The sequence below is a fragment of the Solenopsis invicta genome, chromosome 6, assembly GCF_016802725.1.
Source record: "Solenopsis invicta isolate M01_SB chromosome 6, UNIL_Sinv_3.0, whole genome shotgun sequence".
Taxonomy (NCBI): domain Eukaryota; kingdom Metazoa; phylum Arthropoda; class Insecta; order Hymenoptera; family Formicidae; genus Solenopsis; species Solenopsis invicta.
In genome coordinates, this window is record NC_052669.1 from 8,292,783 (window position 1) to 8,319,692 (window position 26,910).

The 26,910-nt window shown below is 39.8% G+C and overlaps 4 protein-coding genes across 16 annotated transcripts in view; 1 reads left to right on the forward strand and 3 right to left on the reverse strand.

Moving 5' to 3' along the window:
• The window catches only part of LOC105196627, a 70,375-nt gene extending 68,488 nt beyond the window's left edge, over nt 1-1,887 (reverse strand). The window contains exon 1 of the mRNA XM_011162654.3: nt 1,491-1,887. The gene's annotated coding sequence lies outside the window, so the exon portion shown is untranslated. The remainder of the gene's footprint in view (nt 1-1,490) is intronic.
• The window catches only part of LOC105196643 (gamma-glutamyl hydrolase), a 59,949-nt gene extending 55,242 nt beyond the window's left edge, over nt 1-4,707 (forward strand). Inside the window, exons 2-9 of one of the 2 annotated variants that reach the window (XM_026135032.2) lie at nt 630-671; nt 2,339-2,462; nt 2,824-2,874; nt 2,953-3,027; nt 3,116-3,270; nt 3,432-3,538; nt 3,640-3,868; nt 3,947-4,707. In XM_026135032.2, the coding sequence (XP_025990817.1) occupies nt 630-671; nt 2,339-2,462; nt 2,824-2,874; nt 2,953-3,027; nt 3,116-3,270; nt 3,432-3,538; nt 3,640-3,868; nt 3,947-4,110 (947 nt within the window). In that variant the 3' untranslated portion in view covers nt 4,111-4,707. Of the gene's footprint in view, nt 1-379; nt 672-2,338; nt 2,463-2,823; nt 2,875-2,952; nt 3,028-3,115; nt 3,271-3,431; nt 3,539-3,639; nt 3,869-3,946 lie in introns of those variants that run through there. The other variant, XM_026135031.2, reaches the window with a different exon arrangement.
• Nucleotides 4,353-20,051, reverse strand: LOC105196626 (zinc finger protein 271). 12 transcript variants are annotated; one of them, XM_011162649.3, is made up of 11 exons: nt 19,554-20,051; nt 18,005-18,110; nt 16,681-16,780; nt 15,580-16,085; nt 15,362-15,503; nt 14,947-15,279; nt 14,620-14,864; nt 14,254-14,519; nt 10,637-10,858; nt 8,456-8,841; nt 4,353-8,205 (listed from the first exon to the last, which is right to left on the reverse strand). In XM_011162649.3, exons 2-11 carry the CDS (start codon nt 18,037-18,039, stop codon nt 7,729-7,731), a joined length of 2,712 nt encoding a protein of 903 aa, XP_011160951.1. In that variant the 5' UTR covers nt 18,040-18,110; nt 19,554-20,051; the 3' UTR covers nt 4,353-7,728. The 12 variants fall into 12 exon arrangements, with proteins under 12 accessions (XP_011160951.1, XP_039306512.1, XP_011160950.1 ...); XM_039450578.1 differs by having other exon boundaries at nt 16,681-17,066; XM_011162648.3 differs by having other exon boundaries at nt 10,721-10,858; nt 16,681-17,106.
• Nucleotides 20,052-21,339: 1,288 nt separating this feature from the next.
• The window catches only part of LOC105196629, a 30,115-nt gene continuing 24,544 nt past the window's right edge, over nt 21,340-26,910 (reverse strand). Inside the window, exons 2-5 of the mRNA XM_011162655.3 lie at nt 24,544-24,868; nt 24,327-24,479; nt 23,934-24,078; nt 21,340-23,647 (exon numbers count right to left, since the gene is read on the reverse strand). Coding sequence (XP_011160957.1) covers nt 22,976-23,647; nt 23,934-24,078; nt 24,327-24,479; nt 24,544-24,868 — 1,295 coding nt within the window. The 3' untranslated portion in view covers nt 21,340-22,975. The remainder of the gene's footprint in view (nt 23,648-23,933; nt 24,079-24,326; nt 24,480-24,543; nt 24,869-26,910) is intronic.

The window sequence follows — 26,910 nt, forward strand, 5'->3', positions numbered from 1 at the left end:
AGTAATAAAAATAATTGACACGTTTAACATCTACCAAACTACTAAAATATATTCAGGTATAAAGACAAATAATTAAAAAATAAAATATTTTTTAAAATAATGCACCTGCACATTTCGGCGCCCCCTGGAACTTCAGATCCAAAAGTCCACAAGTAAACGCGCTACTGATCATAATGAAGCATTTGTTTTATTGATTGTTTCGTGTCAGTTTTCGTATTCACCTGCAAAGAGAATTGACACGAATAATGATGATAATCGCCGATACAACCATGATGCAGCACTACAATCATTACGCGGCGAATTTCCCCAGTTAAGAACGTCCCACCAAACTTGAATAGACATGCTCTAAATCTTGCAATAGTTTCTAGCTTACGCGTGTATGATACATTATACAGTCGATAATACTGCGATAATATTGCAATTAAAACGGCCGATATAAAGTATAAGTAATTGTCATTCAACTGAGAGCAGCGAGAGCGCGCACAATCTCTTCCTATTTCTTTCAATCTTATCTTTTCCTATCTCTTCCTCTCGTCGTGTTGTTAGAGGAAAAAATTCACGGTTGTATTATATAATTTTCATAATGATCGCTCTGTGGACGATTCTACTTACGGGTTTTGTCTTTACAGTTGTGAAAACTGGAGGAGAATCGAACGATCGGCCAATTGTCGGTGAGTCTTTCCAAAAAAGTTTCAAATCCGTATTGTCATATATTTTTGACCGTATCACGAATGTATGCAAAAAGGTAGAGGTTAGAGTTCACCGAGAACTGAATGCCCTGTGCTCTTTCCGCCTACGGAAAGAAATTAATTTACATAGTTAATTTACGCAGCGATTTAATATTATTTTTATTTTATTAGTACTGATTTGCATAACAAAAATAATTTGAAAAACTCTAAATTTGCAGTATTATATTATTAGATGGAAATCCATGTTGTTAATAAAAGTATATCATAACTTTCTAATAATTAATAATATAGTAATTTCTTAGTAATGGAATAACTTTTATTTTGTCATGAAATTTGCAAGTTAAGAGGATCCTAAATATCGATCGAATAAATTAATTTTTGTTTGACAGATCACAAAATCGTTTTGTAGAATATAAAAGTACGCACCAAAAAAAATTGGATTGGGATGGGATAGGATATCTTATATAGGATAGATTTTACGAGAAAAAAATCGAAAGAAAGGAATTAAAGCCTGAGAGTCATGCCCACGATTTATCTTTGTCAGCTGATACGCGATTTTTCGAGACGCCGTACGCCATCTCTACAACGTTGACATACACTACGATGCCAATTGATACTTCGGAAAGCACGTCACCCGCGACTGTTGGCACACCTGGCGAAAAGAGCGCCAAATATAGGTACACAAACTCTTCATATTTTTCCTATCCCAACGGCTTTTGCGCGATTCACCGAATCGTTTTATCGCAATTTATGCGAGTACGTACAATCAGGACGAGACGCGAATTAAGTGAATTGACTCACCGTTCGTCGCTGCTTGCTTCGTCCAGCTTCGTCTCGTGATCTCGGCCGCAGCTCTCGAACGTTGGAGTCCGTCCAAGATCCTCCTCCACTTAATTCACACTTGGCACGAACGCGCGATCCTTCGTTTTCGGGACTCTCGAAACATTCCTGGTGCTCACGCGCGTCGGAAACTCGGGATACGAAACGACGGAGAAGATGCGAAACACGATTGAACGCAATAAAAACTTCGCACCGTGCATCTGATACGACGGATGTCGCCACGAACGCCGACACTTCACTTTCGGCACTCCATGATACTCTCGAAACACTCGCTCGCATCAAAAACTCGTACGGGACGACGAGGATATGAATTGAAACGCGCCACGACGCGTCGCGACCTTCCACCGTGCTCTCTAACCGATCGACTGCTGCTACTGCGTAGAGTGCGTAGTGCGTAGCGGCGGTGGTAGCAGCGCGCAGGCGCGGCCTCGCGCCGGTCACGCCGCTATGCAGTAACAGTAATCGGTCGGTTCAACAGGACGGCGGAAGATTGTAGCGCGTTGCGATGCATTTTAACTTGCATCCTCGTCGTTCTGTACGAGTTTCGAGGTGTATGGTGTCTCGAAAAAAATCAGCTAAATCTTTCGCAACAACATTGCTAAATACAAAAAGTACTATATTAATAAAATAAATGAAAAATGTGTAAAGTTCTCAATGATCGGTTCTAGTTTTTAAAAAATTTAAACTTCTATTAACAATAAAAGTAATTTAATCTTTTACTATAATTATACCAATATTCGAATGTACAGTTTTTATAATCGAGTTTTGTCTATCTTTTTGTATCGGATCAAATGTTTTTTTTTTCCAAGGTATTCTGACACAGGAGATAGATTATAACTTAAATAAAAAATATCCCAATCAGTATCACAGCTACATCGCTGCATCGTACGTAAAATTCGTGGAAGGTGCTGGTGCTCGACCTGTCCCGATTTGGTAATCACAAAAATTTTTATCATTATACTCGATAATTCCCATTGATTGATAAATGTTCTTCTTCGTATAATTGAAAAATTAGCTTTGAAAAATTAACTTACATTGAATGTTACAATATATATTATGAATCATTCATCACGAATAATAAATAAATAAAATAATCTAACGATTCTGATGAAAATTTTTCTTAAAATTTTTTATATAATTTTCCAAAATTTCTTTCAAAGTTTTCTGTTTTTAAAAAGATTTTCAAATTTTCTGTACGAATTGGAACACTTCAAAAATGCTGAGAGTCTACAACTTTTTTATATATACAAATTCTAAAACACACTCGTGAATTAAAATATGTAACTTTATATAGGATTGGCGAAAATGATTCGTACTATGAAGATATTTTAAATAAAGTTAATGGGTATGTAATATTCTATTATTTTTTCCGTTAAACATTCCGGCGTTATACATCTAATCGGTTTTTTAAACGCAATATTAGAGTTCTCTGGCCGGGAGGTTCGACGTATTTCTTCCAGAGAGAAGGATACGCCGATGCGGGCACCACAATTTACAGGTAACGACAGAATAAAAGACAATGCTAACGTAATGTATTGAAAGCGACTTCAATTATTGGCTATATTTTTCAACTTGGTTGTCGCTAGAATTGCGAAGGAAATCAACGAAAGAGGCGAATACTTCCCGATATTTGGTATCTGCCTTGGCTTCGAGCTCTTGACGTACGTCGCAGCAAATCGCGTCGAGCACAGAACGTCATGCTCTAGCAGCAATCAGCCTCTTCCGCTAGAATTTACGGATGGTAAACACCTCTTTCAAAATATCTCAGAATACATATTCCATTATTTTATTCCTCCTGTTATGTGTATTTTTGAATAAAATGTCGACAAATTCTTCCTAGATTACAATTATTTTTTATATTTTTTAACAAAAGCAGCTTAAATTGTGTCATCTTTTTTTCAGACTTTAGAGAAAGCAATTTGTTCAAAGATGCCCCACCGAACGTTTTGAGAATTTTGTCTGAAGAGAATGTCACGGCAAATTATCATCATTTTTGCGTCACGAAGAAGGCAAGTGTTTTTCTTAAAAATTGATTGAGAAAATGCAAATTGAAGAAAACAATCATGTAACATAAATTATTAAACGTATGTATACCATTTTTCTGCTTCAGGATTTACACCGTGTCAACTTAAGTGATGAATTTCATGTGTTATCATTAAATCGAGATAAAAAAGGCTTGGAGTTCATCTCCTCATTGGAGCATACGCAATATCCGTTCTACGGATTACAATTCCATCCGGAAAAAAATCTATACGAGTGGGTGACCGGCAAGAACATTCCTCATGGAATTGATGCTACTATAGTATCTCAATATTTCGCTAATTTTTTCGTTAATGAGGGTAAGTGGTAAACTTGAACGTGTCCATTTTTGTTTCGCATAAAAAAGAATGAAAAATTGATTTCTTTTTTTTGCGCAGTTCGTAAGAATTCGCACGAATTTAGAACGAAACAGGAGGAAGAGCAAAGTCTGATCTACAATTATCCAGTTACTTACACAGCGTTGAAGAATTCGACTTTTCAACAATGTTATATGTTTAAGAAAAGTGATCGCAATGACCTCCTTATAGAAAATAATGTATAAAGTTCAGCTTAAATTTTATTCTTAAGGTAGGAAACAACACACACGTCGCACGGTTTCTTTTTCATGTACAAATATCATATCCTCTCTTATACAAAACCATTCTGTGAACGAATTTCTACTTGCGTGAACGCATGACAGATGAATACCACAGGACTTGTTAATTGTTTTACGGATTATCGAATATCGTTAGTACGATGAGACGGCACTGGGGAACACACAAACAAAAGATTGGTACGCGTTAATTTCCACATTTAACATAACACCAGTGTATATTGTGTCACAACTGGGATACATAATATTACAATGGTGCATAATAAAATTCTATACATATTTTCGTTCTATCTAAAGTAAATAATATTTTTTTGAATTCTTTTTTTCCTTCACCACGTTTTTCTCACTCTGAGCCGAAGCGTCGGCTGGTTCTACGTATAGACGCATGATGTTGCGCTGCAACTCTAGCGTGACATAAGTCGCAGAGAACGACGGAAAACGACGATGTCCAGGACACCGACGTTACGACAACGTCAACACTGTATACGCACTCGCTTCGACCCAAAACGTCGAACGCTTGGATCCTGACTGCCATTAATCTTCATCTTTATCTTTAAACAAGCACGAAACTAAACCTCTTAAAAGCATGAATCAACTCTTAGTTTTTATCCTCGTAACGTATGATAGTATCATTATTAATAATCATAATAATTCATATAAACATTATTTCTATTTTTATTCCTTGTTATGTTCTTAGCATTGTTGTCGCGCGGGATGCATAGGTCAATTGCAGAGGAATTGTTTCTTCCTTTCTCTATCCTTTCTTCTCCCCCCACCCCCCTCTCTCTACACGTGTCTTGTTGGAAGTAAGTTTCCTCTCCGAGGAAAAAAAAATGGATCTGGTCGTTTTCCCCCGGCGATTACCTCGCTTGTGTATATGTTACAGAGTATATATACATAATGTATATAAGCACGACAGCAGTTATATATATTATACATATATATTTGTCCATCCCATAGAAGTGTATAAGTTCGCGACGACTCGCGTATCCCCTTTCTCTCTTTATCTATGCTTATCTATTATCGCCCTCGTACCTCTCTTTCTTTTTTTCCCAAGAATATAACAAAGGTCTACGCATAATGTAGGTAAATTCCGCACGGTATTTCATGTATAAGATGACCCTGCAGTACACTCAAGTTTTCACTGTTTCGTTACTTTAAATAGTACATATGATATCTAACTTGTATTTCTCAATATGCTCTTATAGTATAATATATATTCATTATATATAATATATATCTAGATTTCTACCGACTTGCGAACAACTTTCGTCGCACGCTGGTCACGCATGACGCACAAACGCGCATTAATAAATTTCTCGTCCTCTTTATGTAATGCCTATTTGATAGGTACTATCAATATTATACATAATTATATATTTAACGCAAACGCGACGGTGCAATGGTCAATTGGATGCGATCTTTTGTTCTTATATCGCTTCACGTGCCCGAGTCCAAAATTGAAATTTCATACAGGACTCTATATACACGTGTAATCGTTCACCACGCTGCCGCACTTATTTATCTCTCTTTACTTTTATCTTAACGGTAAATACGAAATACATGGCCTTACAGCATGATCGCTACAGTGATAGTGTTTCTCCTTTCTCGCGATAGATGGTATACAAAAAAAAATTTATTAATTGAATTTAATAACGAGATTTAAAACATGAATATCTGCTCTCGGTAACGCGTGAAATTCGACTCATTACGCACATCAATTTACTATTTGTTTATTTGTAAGTTTATCAGATCCGGTATCAGTGGTATTCCTTTTGCAATTGTTTCTGCTTTCTTAAACAAAATGCGGCTGAGCCATATTGCACTCAATCGTATAAACGAATACCTAAAACTAAAAATCATAGCAAATAACGCTTAAGACGCAGGATTGGATATACATTTCGTGTTTGAAAGACATTTTCTGCGTTGTTTGATTATTACAATTTTATAAGAAATTAATAATAGCAAGATCTAGACGCTTGCTGCCTTACTGTCAAGATGTTTAGACAATAAACATATCAGTTTAGAATTTTAAAATCAAACGAAAGAGAATATATAACTTTTTTTCTTGTATAAGCAATATATAATTTTTTTCTCGTATAATATATAATTTTTTTTCTCGTAAGAAATTAATCTCAAAAGCATTTTAGCATTCTTGATCATAGCATGACAGATGACATCATTCTGTTCTGTTAACAGTATAATTTTTATATGAGTATATCTGTGCAAATATAAAAATAACAATTCGAAATACCACTCCGGATCAAATGAAATTTTCGTGAAAGTAATGATACAGTACCATATAAAATATATATAGAGGTCAATAATGCCATCAACAATATACTATTAAAGACCAATAGTTTGCGTGATCGAAATGTACTTAAGGTGTTACAATTTGGATGAGTAAAACAAATTATAATATTGATATACAATAATATATAAAGCATTATTCAATCTTTTGTTAATAGTAGACCAGTGAGTGAAGTTTTCATTTTGAACACAGTTTATTTCTGATGGAAATGTGTATCATTAACAAGCGTTTTCACTTCTAATCGAATTTCTTCTATAAAATTATATGTGGTGAATTTGAGAGAACATAAAATAACGTCTCAATCTACTATATCCAGATAATTTACATATTGATAAGAAAACCGGCAGTCTTCAATAGTATTTTGTCAATGTTAATATAAAGCAATGGCTATGACTATAATCATGGCTAAGCTTTTTACTACATTCGCCCTGATTTACATCTAAATAATTGCCACGTCTCAATGTCGGTTAAAATATACTTGCAAATAATGACATACAAATATATATTTTCATTCAAGAAAATATACATATTCAAAATCACAAATAGATTTCATTCGACATTATCATGGTACGTGCTATCGAAAACTTCATTAATTGTGGCAAATGCACACACAGACACGCTCCTCACACATGAAAATAACATACAAACATAATTCAAGATATCGCTGACATTATAATTAGTGCCTCTTTGTTAAAATTATGGAAGGTTACTAAAGTATAACGAAGAAGTATCATTACATATTCTTCATATAGTCGCAAAATTTTCTGATACACCTGATATTTATCTTGCACAAATTTGGAACGAATATATGTTCGTTACCATAATCGACTTATCAAGTACAAGCATTAAACGAAGCAAAACCAAACTTTGGATAATCGCCGTTGTCGCAAAGAACAATCATCAATGTTCTAATGCGCGTTTTATGCGCGTATCACGAGCAATCGCTCTACATCGTCCCGAACTAACGTTCTTTGCGAATCTTACTGAAACAAAAGTGGTGTGCAGCCGCTGCGATATCACAAGCGGATCGAGAAGCACACGAGACACCGTTGATTCAAATGGGGCATAATAAATCCACTGTAATCCAGGTCCTCAAGAAAACGATGATTGGCGCACAATCTTCACATTTGTTTGACGCAATCATATATTAAGTATACACAGCATGTATCATCTTCAAATGCCTTCTCTTTCTCGTTTCTTCTATTCTTATTTCTCGTTTTTTCCTTTTAGTTATATTCTTCGCTTTCTCGTTCAATCTAGTATGATGTCAATACACCGGGCGGTGTCGGCACGACCACCGTATGTTGCGGAACCACAGGCGGCGCCGGTGGTGCTAATGGATGTCCGACTAAGACTGCCGCCGCTGCTGGTATCGGCAGGACACCAGATTGCGGTATAGCCGACGGTGTGCTAACTTGGGTAGGCGGACCTTCAGCCGCGTGCTTACGCAAGTGTCGCAGCATGTTGCCCTTCTCGACAAAGGTCTTGCCGCAATCTGGGCAACTGTGCGGCCGTTCGTCTGAATGCGAGCGTCGATGCGAGACCAAATGTCCTTTGCACATGAAATCTTTGGGGCACAGGTCGCAGCGAAACGGCCTTTCGGCGTTGCTGCCCTTGTTATGCGAGCGCATATGGAAGAGAAGATTACCCTTCAGCGGGAAACTCTTGCCACATTCTGTGCACACGAATGGACGTTCACCAGTATGGCAACGCATATGATTCACGAGATGTTCCTGTAACAGAGAATTAAGAGACATGATAAATATTGTCTATCTGTAATTGAAGGAGCTTGACGGAGAAATACGATTCAAATTTTAGTTTTCATATATAGTAACATTTTAAAAATAATGCAAAATTTTATGCAATGGTTATTACACAAAAGAATGACATTTGTCTTTATTAAGTATTATAATATAAAATTATTTTTCTTTCTTTTCGTAAACAAGCAAATTCCTTGATAGAAAGATAAAGAAGCCAACGTACCTTTCTTGTGAATGGTTTGGAGCATACGTTGCAACAGTGTGAGGAATCTCCGGTATGTTGACGGAGATGATTATTTAGATGTTCTTTCCTAGTGAACGTCCTCTGGCAAAACTCACACCTATGTGGAGATTCGCCAGTGTGGATGCGCACATGATTCGTCAAATGCTCCTTACGAGTAAATGACTTGGAGCAGAAGTGGCATCGATGTGGCGATTCGCCTGTGTGTTGACGCACGTGATTGGTCAAATGTTCCTTCCGCGTGAAGGATTTGGTGCAATACTGGCACTTGTGCGGTGACTCACCCGTGTGCTGCCTGACGTGGTTCACCAGGTGATCCTTCCGCGTAAATGCTTTCGGACAGTATGAACAGCGGAAGGGCGTCTCTCCTGTACATATTTTACAAGAGAATTCGCAATGTTTAAGAAAAAAAATGTTTCCGTCATTCAGAACTCAGTGGAGTTATCCTGCACAAGACGAGTTTTGTCTGATGTAACGCATAGAGAAGGTATCGAATGGAATAAAAATTGGACTAAAAATTTTGATTATTGTCCAGAAAATAAAAACCGAGTCCACGCGTCAAAACTATAAAATTTATATTGTTAATATACACTCATTCTAATTAATAAAATTAGATAAAAAGATTTACACAAAACGTCAATGAAAAAGTAAGACTCTCGTAATAAATTAGGAATGTCCGAATAAATTAAAAATGAATTTCAAACTTTAATCCACCGACATATTTATTTAATTGTTTAGGATCGCTGTCCAAAAATTATTGAATCTTTATTGTTATTCGGGTGAAAAATTCTGTGTTACAGAAATATTCGATACTGTCTCGTGTCCTTACGTTGCATCGAAGGAAAATCAGCTTGCACAGTAATATACTACAGTGTACTCTGATATAATATTCTCTAATATTTTGTATATCGAATACTGTAATGCTAATCACACTACCATTACTTTAAGCATGAAACTCTCTATTACGCGATTATTAAAAGCAAGTACGTATCGAGTCCTGTCTTAAATCTCGTATCTAATCTAGTTGATATTCTATATTAGCTGTATTTGAACTAAAACGGAGCTCGAGACTTGTGCCACCCACGATTACGAGGCAAAGTTACAAGCTATGGAATTATTTACAAGTCTCTGACAGGATGAGATGTAAAATTTTGTTTGGCAATTTGTCGGGAATGATGAATGAGAGCTGTGAATACTTATAAATGAACTATTCAAGTGTGTTAATAGGAGGCGTGGTAATGAGAGCGGTGTATTAGGCAGAACTGCAGCAAATATCCCTGGGGGATTCGGTGATAATGGGGTTTTGCGATAGTTGGTTAGATGTAAACGCGCGATGGTGTAAAACAAGAGACGCGTGACGATGAGAGCGACTGAGAATGAGCGAGTGAGACTTTATATGGCGATCCCGTCTAAATAAAAATCAATTCCCATGCAAGTGTCCGATCCTCAGATGAATGCGCCAACGTACAGATACAGGGTGTCCCACTTCTAGCGGATCAATCAACGATACAATCTCTTAAGTAAAAATGATGGTTCCGATATTCAAATAAATGTGAAGAGCCTAGTCTTTGAGTTATAAGCGAATGAAAACGAAGAGTGCCTTCTGCAATACAAGCTTTAGAATCTCAAATAAATAATTTCGCTTTTGTCATATTTTAACATTAATTTCAAAAAGAACTCGATTGCATCACATTTCTCTACTTCACGCATATATAAATCAATATTTTCGTTGAGAAACCAATCTCGGCTCCAATTGCCAAAAAAAAACCTGTTATAAATCGCGTCATCGAAGCCAGTGATTCCAGTAGAAGTGAAAAGTAGCCTGTGTGTAAAGCCAGATGTGTAAAACCGGAAGCGTGTGGAGAAATGCGTGTCTCGACTCGCGTTCGATCGAATCATCTAAGTGTACTGCCTGATATTATACGAGATGAGACTACACTCTCATAATCCCCCTACTACAATATCAATCTTTCTTAGCCTCTAAGAAAAAAAGAAAAAAAAAGGGGATAAAGATAAAATAAATTCTGAATCCTCTTCTCTCTGCATATATAATAAAAATATATATAAATAAGGCCACGAAAACACAACTACTTTTAATAGAGATACTCTTAACAACGATTATATCGGTTGCCCGTGAAGTGAACATCTGCCAACCGCTCTCACCTGTGTGTTGGCGGATGTGGTTAACAAGGTGTTCCTTTCTGGTGAACGATTTGGAGCAGAAGCCGCATCGGTGTGGAGACTCACCCGTGTGCTGGCGAACGTGGTTCAGGAGGTGTTCCTTTCGCGTGAACGTCTTCGAGCAGAAGTCACAGCGGTGCGGCGTCTCGCCCGTGTGCCACATTATGTGGTTCGTGAAGTGCTCCTTCCTCGTAAACGACTTACCTGCATACGGCAGCATTAAACAGAAAGAAAAGCACCGAGAACAGGCGCGTTTCATTAGACTGCAACGCGGGGAGCGTTTATACATACATATATATGACAGACGTGTTACAAATCGCGCGATTGGGACGATTCCAAGACACACGAGAGGGTTCGCAATTAAATCTATTTTTTTTTTATTATATTGTTAGTTTGTTAACTCCTAAGAGTAAAGCTTAGATAAGCTGTTCAAGAGAAGAAAAATAACTCAAGTCTTGACTTCAGATTTTCGCAGTATGCAGTTCATTTTTACGGCAACAGAATACTCTACCTCATCGCGAGCGGGTGTTTTCCCCATTTCGAAAAACGAACGCGCGCGGTTAACGCGCGCCTGTATGTATACACGTGTCACGTGACATGTATAGATCGGCGCGCATGCTTGCGGCATCTTCGAACGAAAATACAAAATTTTGAATTTTGCGGCGGACACGAAATCTCCAATCTCACCCGATCGCGATCGCGCAAAGGTGTGCCGTGCCAATAGTCGTGCGATTAACGAGACGTAATTAACTAATTGCTGCCTTGGCGCGCAGCCAATGACATAAAGTCGAATATGCGAATCTCGAATCTTTTGCGTAGTGCAGTCAAATTATCCAATCTGTTGTAATATTCGTGCGAACAAAATCGACGGACTCTGTCGTTGTGTGACGCCAAAGATTTAGACATTGCTTTTTCAAACGATTGCCGATATTTCTTTGTCGTAGTTTTAGCTCAAGGAAAAGTAAATTAAAAAAAAAAATAAAAATAAAAAAAAATTAAATTAAATAAACACGATCAAGCTCGTTCGCCGTCGTCGCACTGAGAGACCAACGTCCTGGCGCCACTTAGAAGACCGCGAGACGATGATCTATGCTGGCGGAACCAATTTCGACACATCGTCGATAAAAATGGCACACGCAAAACGTTGATGATCGTATCGGGGAAGCGGTCCGGGAGGTCGACACGCAAACGAGCGAGCGAGCGAGCGAGCGAACGAACGAGCAAACGAACGAATTAACGAATAAATGAGCGAGGAATACAACAGGAAAGACCTCGTACGAACCGCTTAAATTTACGAAATAGCAAGTCATGCCATCACAGTTCACGGCCAGACGTTGGGTGAGAAATAAAGGGCCTCTTATGGAAGAGCCGGCCGGCGGGTTGGAGCCTCGCGCGATTCCCGAGGACTGAGGAAGGAAGAAAGGGGTATCCTCCGTCGTAGTCGTCGGGTGCAGCGGGCGAGCGGGCGGCGGGCGAGGGCAAGCGCACCGACGCGACTCTAAGGTTAGAGGGGCGCCTCCTCCTCGCTTCCGCGCCACCGCGAAGGAATGCGCACGACCCGCGCTCCGCGGGAGCCGGCCGAGCGACCGGGAGAGGAAGGGGCGGCTTACTCGCGATGCGCGATCAATTCTCGCGAATTTTATTTCACCGCCGCGGCAGCGGCTGCGGCTGCATACATACATATATACATGCACGTGTTCATGCACGTGTATACACGTACGCGCGCGCGCGCAGAGCGCGTTCGACCTGACTCTCGGTTCGCGTCCGCGCTGCATCTGTCGCGTTACCGAGCGCGCGCTCGACTTGCGAGATACACTTGTCAAATCTCATCGATCGCGCGCACGCCTACGCTAACGCAGGTCACTTCTCTCTTTTTTTTTCCAATTTCACAGAGATGCACAACTCTTCTCGATACGCGCTCAAAACAATCAAATCCTATTCGAGTTATGAAATTCCTCGTCTACTTTTGCAAGTGACAATTTAAGTGCAATGAATGTTAAAAATTCTCAATATACATATATAACTTTTGTACCAACTAGAAGGACAAACTTTTTTGTAATACACGAATCTATTATTCCATAAATGCGTAAAATAAAATTTATTTAATTTTGAATTATAAATAGATATGTATTTATAGTTATCAATGCATATTTTCAAACTGAACTTTTTTCCTCGGGTGATAAATTGTGCATTTCTATAACAAATATCGAATATTCTATTTTATTAATATCGGTAGATGTATTCAAGCATTCATAAATTTGCAAAAAATATATATACGGCAATGAAAGAAATCTCAATTCATTGCTTACAATGCGTTCTCTGAAAAAATATACACACTGTATCAGTTTTTCAACGCAAACGTAAATTAAAAAGCATATTTTTCATGTCTATATATAAAAATCATAAAAAGCACATTCGTTATACTAAAGCAGGTATATAACTTTACTTTAAAAGTTAAAATTAGTGAATTATTTTTCATTCAGTTGTTCGAACCTTAGAATTCCACGTTTCCTTTTTTTTCATGTAAGTGTAGTAAGTATATAGTAGTTAGAAACCAGTTCGGATCTTACAAAATTGCACACAATCTAATTATAAGAATTTGAACAATACTTTAACTTGAACATTTCATAGCAAGAATAAAAATTTCAAAAATGCCACAATGAATCGATGGAATTCGTTATATTTTGACGTAGATTTCTAGAGTTGAATAAACTTTTGTGTGTATATGTGTGAATGTGTAAAATTAGAAAGCTTAAATAATTTTCTTTTCAAGAATAATTTTTTGTCTTTGGCACTTTAATAATTAAAAACGATTAAATATGCGAAGTATAGTATTTTGTCGAATAATGTATTATTTAATATCATACTTACCTTGTAAATGCTTCAAATTACACTACCTACATTGCTCTCATGATAATTTATCTTTCGTAATATAGTATTTGGTAACATTTTATCGATTATTGTAATAAGCTCTTTATACTGCGAAATAATTTGATCAATTAATTTTACATTATAAACCGCTGGTTTTATGTCGCAAGTGTATTAATTTCGTAAAGTATAAATTAAATATTAATATGAATTAAAAGTAAATAAATCAATAAGAAAGCAAACACAGATATTAGTGCAATAATACATTTAAATTTCATCAATAATGTTGAGAAATATTGGATTTTTATCAGGTTTCACTTTAACGCTATAGATACAAATGACTGTAAAAATATCATCTGTATTTTGGTTAGAAGGATGCCAAATAAAAATCATAAAAAATTAAACTATCATTTTCAACATAGTTGATAATTTAAATGTATTATCGCATGTATATTTGCGATTGCTAACTCATATCCTATTATTTTTATTTATTTAAGTTTCAAGAAATAGTAATCAATTTTTTTTCAATTTAGAAAACATTAATTCCGCGGAAAGTTCAGAGATGACAATCGCATTACTTTAAAAAGTTTCTGGAATCGTCCCATAAACCATCGTAATCTGCTTCGTTACTTATTTTATATTGGCAACACATGAATTTTTCTTATTCACCCGAATTGATTTCTACGCTTACGTTCAAAATACGGATAAAACATAAAGATTTATATACTTACCGCATATTTCACAACGGAACGGCGTGTCGTTTGTGTGCGAACGCATATGGTTAGCAAGATGCTCTTTGCGCGTATACTTCTTGCCGCAAGCTTGACAATGATGAGGGGTTTCTCCTGTATGCCACATAACATGGTTCATAAAGTGTTCTTTGCGAGTAAAGCTCTTCTTGCAAATATCACATCGATGTGGAGTCTCACCAGTGTGTTTGCGAACGTGATTTACCATATGTTCTTTTCGGGTAAATGTCTTTGAACAATATTGGCATCTGCAAGAATCATGCCACGATATTTTCAAAACCGAGTAATTGAAATCCATAAATAATTTTCGATGACATCAAATAAATTATCAAGTAAGAATAAACTTACCTATATGGCGTCTCGCCAGTATGACATCTCGTGTGGTTATCCAAATGCTCTTTGCGCGCAAAACTCTTACCACAGACTGTGCAATTGTACGGTTTGTCGGTAGCATGTCTCTTCATATGACGTTCTAGCGAAGGTGCATTTGCAAAGACGTGAAAGCAAACGGTGCAGGTGAACATGGATCCACCCAGATGACACTTGCCGTGACGCGTCAAATCGTTCGCATTCGAGAATGCTTTACCGCATACCTGAAATCGTTACACAATCAATACCGATCTGTGCATTTCAAATGAATCGTTGCGCACATAAAAGATTCATCGCATTGTATACCTGACAGGTGAATGGTTTCCTCTCGGTATGATATCTGCGATGTACAATGAGCTGATAACGAAACTGGAAGATCTTTCCGCATATCTCGCAAGCGTGGCTGCCAACCGATACGGGCGATGCGCTCGGGCCGGGCGTTGCCTCCCCGTCGCTCGACTTTATGTCGAATTTGTTCAATTGGACTTGTTGCACGATTGGCGTGCCATTCTGTATCGTGGTAACTGTTTGTGTAGGCACAGTACTGCCTACTAGAGTCGTTCCAGCTGCAATTTCACTCTGCAGCTTTCCAAAGACCTCGTGATACGCCAACAGTTGATTAATATCTTCAACATTAACCTATCGAATGGGAGAGAACAAATATAATATTCTTAATACTTTTAGATATAATTATTACAATGGTTTCCACGATATTGCGTACCTTGTACATATTTTGTACCATTTCGACGCCAAGGGTCTTGGCTAAATCTTGCTCGTTTCCTGCACTGATTTTGACAACCGACCCATCTGCTGTCCTCACGTCCATCATGTGGCCTCCTGGTTTCAACTCAGGGACTTGAAATCTACAAAAACAATATTGTTGTATTCATTTAAGATACGTTTAATAACAAATTTGAAGTCATACATCTTCGCACATACTGGGTCATATTCAGTTGTCGCAATTCTTTCTCTTTTTCGGGTTTCTCGGAGTTATTCTGGCTTCCTCCCTCAGTGTTGGAGTTACCACTAATGTTGACTCCGATCTGCTGCTGTTGCTGCTGCTGTTGCTGCTGTTGCATCAAGCTCTGTTGAAGATCTTGGGGTGGTTGTAATTGCAGATCGCATTGAACTTGACAGTGAACCTGATTGTCGCTGCAACGTTCGGTGGTGCAACTACCGCCTTCGTCCTTGACCTTGTTGTCGTCTCGCTGAGCGTTCTGGCTATGCGCCGTCGGACCATTGTTCTGAGCGTTCTGATGATTCGGCATCTGATGATGGGACTGCTGTTGCTGCTGCTGTTGCTGAGGCGGTTGCTGTTGTTGCTGCTGGTGCAGCTGTTGTGCTTGCGCCTGCATTTGTTGCATTTGTGCATGTGCAGCCAGATGACTAACACTCGCTGGTAAATGTGCGCCGTCTAAATTAAGGCCGGGAAGAGACACAGGAATCTGTTGAATATACACAAAAATGTTCATGTAATATATTTTATATAACAATTTTATATAGTTATATGATATGGCATTGCTTGTGCGATTAGGAATCAAGAGTTTTAAATAAGCAGCTTATATAGGATTATGCTTGTCTGAATTTTTTCATATAAAATATATAATTTTTCGAGCATTCTCCACTAATTCTCTACACGCAAAAATTTGTATCAAATAATTAATAAGTCTAATCTGCACACGCATAACGCACTATGTGTAACAAGTAGAATGATAACTAATATTTAAAAAGTAGCTTTTGTACGTGAAGTGACAACCTGTACAAAATGAAATAAACAACAAAATGAGATTCTTTATAAAATTATGAAAGAAACGAAAATTTAAGTGAAATACAAGTGTCAATATTCGAGCACTTTTCGTTATAGTTGTCACCTACATATGATGTCACCTATTCACACGCATAAATCCATAAAAAAATGGTGCGTGTTACCGCAACTCCTGCAAAAGCATAAATCTAACTACTCCAAATTGGAGTAATTCTGTAAGCCGCATTCAGATTGTTGTCGTTACACAAAACACGTGCCGCTACACATTAACAAACCTGTGGATTCGACTGCAGAGAACTGTGGTGGCTGCTGCTGCTGCTAACTGAAGGCTGATGATGATGATGCGCGGCGGTTGACTGTTGCTGATGATGCGAGCTGGAAGTCAACGCCATTTCCTGGTTCAGTGAAGAGGCTGGTTCTTTGGAGGATGATGCCTCCCCACCGCCACCACTCCTATGCGAGGAGTTGTGGTGGGAATGGTGGTAAACCGAGACTTGAGGTAGCGGTCCGGGAGAAAACAGATTGGTGAGGACCCAATACTTAGCTACCGAGGAGGCTACCGAGGAGGCTAACGCTACGGCAGTACCTACACGCAGGTCCGCGGATGAATGGGGAGTACTCCCTACATTGCCAAGACTCGCGGTCGCAGTAGCCAAACCACCTGGGTATGAAGGACGACCACTTTGACCCGCGTTTACATCCTACCGATATACATTCAGACATTTGTACAACATTGATAGGGCATGCAGCGGCATGCACCAGGCTGAAATCCAATCGACAAATGCGCCACTTTTGATACGTGTCTCTTTCTCTCTCTTTCGCTCTTTTTTTCTCTCACCCCTCTCTCTCTCTCTCTCTCTCTCTCTCTCCCCCTCTCCTCCCTCAGCACGACACGAAGGATTCCTTTCCGATATTCGTTATCGAAGAGTTTGCTCTACTGAAGACAGCGATGTTTCTGTGTTATATACAGAATGTGAACCTTGAGGAAAAAACGATCTATATCCACACCTGTGTCAGGTCGTACAAAGTGATCGTAAAAAGGCACTCTGTTTTCAAACTTAAATACATGCAGTCTGTTAGAGCTCGTTACGATATTATGGAAAAAACGGGAGAAGCAAAATATTAGAGTATTACAAGAGTAAAGAAGAGTAGAGAAGAAAGCGTATAAGCTGTCTTATGTACAGGTATATGTAAGCTACAAGCAGTTCTAACCTAAGAATTATAAATTACAGCTATTTAATTTGTGTAAACTGCACAAAATAATAATATATAATACTCTAAAGGCATTTGTCATAGATAAAATAACTGCAAGTAACAAACGTAAATAGAACATTGCATTGAAACGACAATTGAACGTCTCGTGTATGAGCTTGAATTCTATAAAGACTCATAAAATTCGAAATGTAATCTCTGGCACGGGACACACAATTCGTTTACAGCAGACTGAAAGTGAAAAACAATCCGTAAATCAACGAAGCCCATTATACAAATGTCTCAATATATCTAACGTCAGCATTTTTTGGTGCAACTGTGTAAATCGGTCATTTGCGCATTTGTAGTTTGGTGTATTAGCCTGTTTGCGACTGGAAGGTACCTCACCTCTTGTTGTGCCTGCGTAGTCGCTGGCAATGCATGCTGCTCACTATTCATCTTCGTTCACTGAAGAATATTAATTAAACGTGTCTGACATACTTCATTTCTCATCCTGCAAAATGCATTATGTAAGGTTAATCTCGAGATTGTTCTGTATTTGCTACGTCAGAAAACTACTAACGCGAATCAACAAAGCGACGACGGCGCGCGTTCGAGAGAAGGTAGGCGAAATTCGAGGTTTGAACAGGGACCGTGAGCGGAGTGAACGTTGGCCTTTGAGGGGGCCACAAGCTTAATTAGCGTGCGAAAGTGATGGTCACGCTAATTAAATAACGTAATGCGCAACGGCAGGCGTATTGAGTTTGTAACGACTTTTTGTTGTGCAATATCGATTCGCAAACGATCTTAAAATGCGCACCATATTGCTGTCGCGGGAGATACTTCGGTTTCATCTCTCACGATTTTGCGGCTCTACTTTACGCGAAAGAGCGCGGTACGTCGGTTTTGCGCGCGTACGACTCTTCTCGTCGACGGTGGCCGTTGCGCCGTCCGTGACCCGCCGGCGGCGGCGGTGACGGCGACGGTGGTGGAGAAACGTGCTGTAACGTCCGTTTAACCTCGAAAAGTCAGCCGTGCCACGAAGGCGAAGGCGGCCGAGCGAACAGTCGCGTCCGAGTCCGTGTAAACATTCGCGCCAAGCGAGCGAGCAAACGAGCGCCACGAGAGCGGGAAGGCGCCATTCGCGACGGGGCGACAATGACGACGACGATGACGATGACGAGCGAGAAGGAGCGTCGATATACGGATTACATTTTAACCTCGCGCGGCGCTCTGTTCTCGGCTCTCGGGCTCGTCGCGCTACGGCTCTTGGGCCGCGACGAGGGGGGAAAGGGTGAGTCATCCTCTCTTTGGTACGCGCCATGCCGTGCTCTGCGTTGCGCCGCGCCGCGACGCTCGGCGCAACGCGACGAGACGAGACGAGACGAGACTCCGAGACGCGCGACTTCCTCGTACCTTCATTTCCGTCTCTCTCTCTCTCTCTCTCTCTCCTTCTCGATTCCATTTTTTTTGCGCGATCAAAATAAAAATTGTTGCCCGACATCACGCTGTAACTGAAAGAGAGAGGGAGAGGAAGAGAGCGGCAAAAAGCGCGCCGGGATCGCGAACGGACGGATCTCTTTAATGGCGCGACCGCCGGAGCAGCCACGACGAAGGGAAACGGATGCGCATTATCGGCGAACGAGACCCGTCGCCGTGGGTATCGTTCACCGATGCCGCGCGCGTCGTTGTCGCCGTCCTGGCTAGCTGCCTGGCTCATTCGCGCGCACTCGCTCGCTCGTTGGCTCGCTCCTTCGTTCGGTACGGTTCGGTATAGAGAGAGCAACGGGGACAAGGGGCCGCCAACACACAAGATGGACGTGCTACGCGCGGCGACTCGGGGCGAGGGGGATTATGGACGCGCGGTGTGGCGCGGAGCGGCGCGCCGCGGCGCAACGCGACTCGGCCCGAGCTTCCCGGGTTACGGACGGGTATACGTGAGCAAGTTGGAACTCACGTGGTGAACGGTGCCGTCGGCGGTTCTCGCATCTCGTTCTCCGTCGGCTCCGGGGCCGCCTCCTCCTCGTCTCCTCTGCCACAAAACACACAGGCGCGCACGGGGGAGAGACGCGCGCCCGTCCTCCCGTCACCACACACACAGGGACCGCGCGCGGGGAGAGGCAGGACTCGCGGTGGTGAGGGGCAAGGGAGCCGCCGCCGCCGCCTGCTGCTGCTGCCGCTGCTGCTGCTGCTGCTGCTGCACGGGTCGCCTGTCGCGCCGCTCCACGCCGCGCAGCGCTCCTTCTACGTCGTCTCTCTCGACGTCTCACCGCGCCACTCGCACCCACAAGCAAATCTTCCGATAATGGCCACGCGTCCTCGCCCACCGTCTCTTCGGCAGCCGCGACGGACTGGCCGCGTAAACCGGCACGCGGGACGGCTGCTTTCGGTCGTGACGAACGCCGAGCCGCGCGGTAATTTCACGGGAACCGAGCCCCGGCGAGACTTACGTGTTCGCGGTTAACAGAAAATACGACGACTGTCATGGCGGCCCCTCGCCCACCCCGCAGGAACTTACGCGCGCGGGGCCGTGTCGAGACTACGTTTGAGGGACCGGCCTGTCGGACGGCTTTTATCCGTCCGGACGGCTCAACGCCATCGAAAAATTAATTATGCGCTCTGTTTTGCGACAAATTGTCGCACCATCCGTGCGCATTCTTTCAAGGAAATGCGTCCACCGCTCCCTTCTCGTCTCGCCGAGGCTGCGCGCGCACTCGTTACCTCCCGCGCGGCTCTCCCACTTCCGCTGGCGGGAAAACTGCGCGATTACGAAAGCGCCTGAGCTCCCGTTGCGATCTATCGCTTGGAAGTAAGATCATAATCTCTTATTATGTGTTGTATTCGATAAAATATTATTTAATTTCAGTTTTTTAAATACAATATGAATACGATGACGTTACTTTAAAAGGAACATGTGGCATAAAAAATGTTTTATATACATCATATTATATCATTTTTCTAAAATTATAAGTTTATCAAAATATTTTCAATTGATTAAATTTTGGCATTTCGATATTTTGTACTAATACAATCTGGCTGCAACATATTAAGACAATGTTATAAATAAAAGGGTTAATAAAAAAAATCCAAGGTACGATATAGAATAAATAGCTGCCTCAGTTAAGATTTATATAAAATATACTTTGTCGATTTCAGATTTTTGCAATTTGGGGATTTCCTTTGCTTGGTTGTGTTCTTATGATAATTTTAAAAGATATATTATTTTTTTTAGTAGAGATAATTACACACTGTCAGTAAGTCAAATAATAATTTTACCGGTTGACGATAATCATCATGAGGAATAATCACCGCGATCCATTAGATGATATTATAGTAACTGACAAGAATTTTAATTTTTTAAGTACCAAAAGAAAATAATCAGACGAGAGACGCATCAACTACAAATTTTCAAAAAGTCTTCCAACTTATATGATGACAAATTTAAATTATAAAACTCCAAACTCAAAAATTTGTAAAGAGAATGTAATCAAAATGCAAGCAAAAGGTAATATTAATACTCCAACAATTATAGTTGCAAAAAATTCGAATCTGAATTTTGAATCTTGGAATCATGAAGATTAAATACTCAAAAAATAGACAATTTTAGAAATATATAATCAGATAAGAACTCATTGAAAAAAAATTCTAAAAATTGTAATCATTCCAACCATTAAGAATTAAAATAATTTTAATCTAATTAAGTGTTTAAGGATATGCGAATGGCGAAAATATATACTCAAAAATGGACAAAGTATACATATATTTGATAATTTCTTACATTTATTACTAAAATATTAATCAGTATTTACATCAATTTGTACAATTGACCATTTTGGTCATACGTATATATAATGACACGTTCAACTCAAATGTGTATGTAGCGTGTATATGTGTGTTCGTTTATATAAATAAAACTGTAGCTGTAAGATTCGTTTTTTCCATTTTGTTGTCAATGTTGGTAAACTCAAATGGAATATGAATTCATAAAACTCAAAGTATAATGAGCATTATAATGCGCTTATCGCGAATCAGATGAAACTGTGATCAATTTCATTGTCATTGATGACTGCTTATACGAATTTGTACAATTACAAATTTACCACGAAAACAAATTAAAGTTACATAAATATAGATATAAATGTATTTGCAGGCCAGAGGCAAGCAAATAAATATGAAAGTCACAAAAAGTGCGCTTTAATATTTCGATGTGAACGGAACGTTGACTAGTACACTATATAAAATAATCGTTACGTAAGATGTATACGACATGCAGAGCAATTAAATAAAGGCCAATATTTATACAAAGCTTTTACAATTTGGCATCATTGCATTTTTTCTATTGCACAGTGTACTAGAATATATTTAAGTTAAAGGCATTATTTTCGTAAAATGACACAATATTAGGACATAAATACAGTTTGGTAGAAATTGATTTTATGAAAATCATTAATACTCAACATTTTAATCATCTTAAATCATCTTAAAGAAAAAAGACAATGTTATTTATTTCTAGTTTCCCCATTGTCAGATTTTACAACCGGCAAATTTTTGTATAATTATTTCATAGCAGTTTAATAAAGTTCTACGGATTTAATGATATTTGTCTATGTCTCGATATTGACTGTAGGATTATTTATTGTTTATATATTTTCTAACTATCGATGTTAATAATTAGAAAATAGATCTGCTTTTTGTAGCTGAACAAATATACGCTTTTTACTTAGAATAAAATAATTATATGTTCAAAATTTGAAAAAAATTTATAAAAACAATCTATGGAAACAATACAACAAATCAATCATTGCCTTATTCATCAATAATTGCAAAAACTGATTTGTATAACTTTTTCAAAACTTTTTCTCTATTTTTACACGTATTTTTTCATTCTCTAAAAAGGACTAGGGTATGTTGAACTCAATTTTTTATTCTACCATAGTCTTTCTCACTTTTCTGCTTCTAATTGCTTATATCATTACCCATTTTTCCAAAAATATAATTTCAGTTAACATCAAATTATCCGTTTTCATATTCACGATTATTTGTTTACTTTATTTTTTTCGATTCCGAGTTCTAATTCTAAAATCCATTGACAAAAGAATAAACTTAATAATAATAATGTCGATCGAGTAACGTGTAGATTGCTCAGATACAGCAGGTATAATTATTTCATAATTTTTACAAAAAAAAGACAATTGACAAATATCATCAATGTAATACGAAATACCGTTATACGATTGTCGAAGAAGATTGCTAAGGTTTTAGCAAAGTCGAAATCGATTGTCCAAATGACGATATTTGGACGTAACACGCGAGCATTTCGTAATTTCTGCTTTATAAAGTTTCGTTCGGATATGTATCACTATCAGTCGATTACAATGATTATAATTCCGTGGTGATCTCGTCTTGTGGCCGAAAGCCGAGGATCGTAAAGTCGTCGATGAGATAATCGCGAGCTGGGGACCAGTCCGACAAGATGGTGTAATTGGCTGCCTCCACGGGACTGCTCTGAAACTTCCATTGAGGATTCAAATCGCGGTCCAGACCATCGGTAATCTCGCAATCGTCGTGCAACGCGCGGATGCTATTGGCATCCAGGGGCAGTGCGCCACCATTGTAACTGCGACTGAACGCAGAAATCGTTTGCAGTTCTTGGAAGTGCGAGTCGCTCGTCGTCCTCGAGCCTGCTCGCTTCAGATTACTGCCGTAGACGAGGGGTGTCGTTTGGCCGATCGTCGAGCCATTCGGGCTGAGCTTCTCACTGTTGTAAACACCGGAAGCGCTGTTCTGGCCCAGACTCGAACCGAGAGGACTGTGATCCTTCGTGTAGCCAAGACTCGAACTCGCCGGACTGATGCTCGACTTGTCGCTCGCTTGGAATGTCGCGAGCGGCACGTTCGCTTGGAATGTGGTGAGATTAGGGGGGGTACTTCTCGGTTCGTACACGGGCTGATGAGGTGATGGTTGCGACGCCGCGACTGGTTGCGTCGGTGACGGGCTCATTTGGACGGGGTTGCTCGTCGGCTGCTGCAGGAACGTCACGAGCTGAGCAACCTTGAAGTTATAAGAGGATGATAAACATTATACCTTTCAAGATGTCGTTTCATACATGTTTTATGCAAAAAAAAGTTTGCCATTCAGGAAAAGAAAGGGAGCTCGAGCTTTTACGCGGGAAACGTTTGTCTAAGCTACGTTTCTTGCATACAGCTGGGTACGTGACTCACCAAAGTGCTTTAGGGACTGGCGTGAAAAAGAATTAAAAGTGTGAGATAATATCGAGATCACGCTCGTTTATCGTTTTCATTTCACGTAGAAATACTCGCAAGAATAATGCTCTTACTTCTGGAGAACTGTGCCTTTTGTATCTTCTCAGCAGCCGCTCTGCCCACGAGAATAGTCGTTGCCAATCGTCGGGCGGAAGTGGTATCTCATCGTCCCTCCTGTTCACGAGGACCAATATCCTCGCTAGATCACGTAGCACTGGTCTACAACAACATTAATAAAGATTAATAAAAGATCATATACATACATGTCGTGTGTATAAAAAACACTTTATTAAAAAAAATATTCAAAAGTTTTATTAAATAAATAATGTAGCACTATTTCTATTGGGAAAGTATCCACAGTCTTCAAGCATATATTTCTAAAATATTTTATTTAACAGAGATTAATTTTTGTCACGATAATTCTCAACGTTAGAAAGATATTTGATGGCCCAATTTCTCTGCTATACCTGTACGCCTGGATTCCGACGGCACCGTCTCCGTTACTTCCCGAGTAGTACAACTCTCTGACTTGTCTTCTAGTGTCGTTGAGCATAGCGAGGAAAGTATTGGCCTCGCCACGAAGCGTCGCCAGGTGTTTCAGAAACTCTCTCCTCTCCGCGCTGAAACGCACGAGGACGCTTTCAGTGAATGTAGATGAGCAGAAGGAAAAAAGTCAACAAGTACCTGTCCTCAAACTGCTGGGCCAGCTTTGCCGCCTTCTTCTTGCGCCGATGCACGACTATCGCGCCGCAGAGGATGATGAAGATACAAATAGTAGCGCCGGAGACCACCCCTACCAAGATCGCAACCTGGCTACCGGTGAGGCCGAACATGTAGCCGGTCTCTCGGCAGATGCGGCCCATGTACTCGTCCCGGGTGGACCAGTCGGCGACGAAGCCCGGTGGGCAAGTATGTACGCAGGTACCCTGATGTAGCAGCACGGCGCATCTGGCGCACGACCCGTCCCTGCATCTCCTGCATCCCGTCTCGGATTCGATGCATTCTCCGACTGCAATTGATAAAACGCGATTCTTTATTCTTACAATCGAGATGATTTAAGCTTCTGGAGAATGTGGGTCAGAATAAAAAATTCTCCTTCAAAAATAGCTTAGATGTTAAACAAAAATATTGATCTCGTTCCGCGAGAAGAATAGCTGCGCCACATTTTCTGCAAACTGCAGCGTTTCGAACCCGAAATTACTCGATTTATCAAGCTTTTCGGAGTTCCTGTTGACGTTAACGATCGCCAAACTTAGATCGGAATCTTAAAGACCGCCCCGTCTAAACTTGAAAGTTTTACTCCTCGGCAGCCGCGCGCTCTCGGCGGCAGAAGTTTGCGCCGCATACAGTGGAGTTGACAGTGCCTTTCAAAGCGGATCTACCTGCGAGCGAAGTCTCACCGGGAGACCGATATTCTTATTAGCAAAACTTCCCAGCGTATACCTGACCTTAGGAAAGGTCGCTGCACTCGAGAACTTTGTACCTGTCATTTTCGCGATGGGTCATTGTCAGATGGAAAAAAAGAGTGTCGTGTCGCGATCCCCATCGAGTCTAGCATTCTTGTTTGCGACATCGTTTTATTTCGTTTGATACGCAACCACGTGAGATGCGGATGGATCGAAGTGTGAGTGGTGTACGTACGTGGCTATCCATTTGTGAGTGCAAACGTGCTTTACACTCTGCCATTTCCTATCCCTTCTACATGTGACCTTCTAGCGCCGTAACACCTTCCGATGTTTCTATAAGTACGTTGCAGTTACTTCGCGAGTGTAAGGCAAATCAAATATGCACATATGCAGTAAAATAAGCATAAGATAAGTAAATGTGCAGTATAAATTTTCTGATAAATTTAACACATTTTATGTCCCAAACGGTCTGTCTGAATTTTTCTGCAAGAAGTGTAATAAAAAGTAATACAAATGTAATCTTGACCAAAAATATTAGACACTTAACATACTTTTCCATTTATTTAGAATTATTTTGCCTGCATTATTTTCTACTAACGGATAATTATCCTGTTTCAAGAATATTTAAAATTTATGTATAATGCCGGTAACTAGAAAGAAATAATGCAAGTAAATAAGAAAAGGTGCCTTTATTACAGTTTTGGTCAAGGTTTTGGTCAACACGAAAAAGGTTGGCACTAAAAATACAACACTTTGACCCAATTTAGAAGTAAGTAAATTGTGGAAGCATATGTCTTCAGCAAAATTAACATTTATAATATACTGATAACGTACATTTTATTCATTTCTTTGAATTTACGTTTTAAAACTACATTAATTTTACGTTATTTATTCACTTATCAATAAATCGCGTTACTTTAACAGTAGGAAGTATAAAGAATATCAATTTAACAAAATATTAAAATAACACAATCATGTCAAATTCTCGCTCGGATCAAAGAATTCAATTTTAACAAAGACAGATTTTAACATGAATATAACATTTTTTATTGCGTCCTAGATGTAGGGCAAATTATTTCATGTGTATGGATCATCTTTGGCCAATTTGAAGTTGACTCTTCTTTGAAAATGTTCATTTTCGTCGCCAGTCCTCGAAAGATCTCGGACATTAATCTTCTTCGATCAATCGTCAAATTTAGAATGCATAGAGTGTCATAATCAAACGATCACGGGAGTCATGAACGATGCGACACGCGATAGTTTGTAAAATCCAAATCTTTCGACCGGGGACTAATAGGATTTGGTAAAAGTTCTAGGTAGTGCAGCTACATATTATGTGTGTCACGCATTTGGGCCATCGCTTGGGGCTATGGATCACCGGCCGCGACAAGAGTTCGAATCGCACGTTACTCTTCTCGTATTCCCGCGACGAAATGTCGCGTTTCCTCGCACCGTCATATACGTTTTTTGGATATTATTTTGACATCTCTCTATTCTTCTCGTTTTCTCGTAGAAATTCTGCTATTTTTTCTAGAATACCTACTACATCTACTGTTTTCTACGCTCTTGCCATCGTGCAAGTATAATCCAAGTTTACCGCGATCCTGAAGGGGGATACACTCAAGACGGTACCCTCGAGATTTTC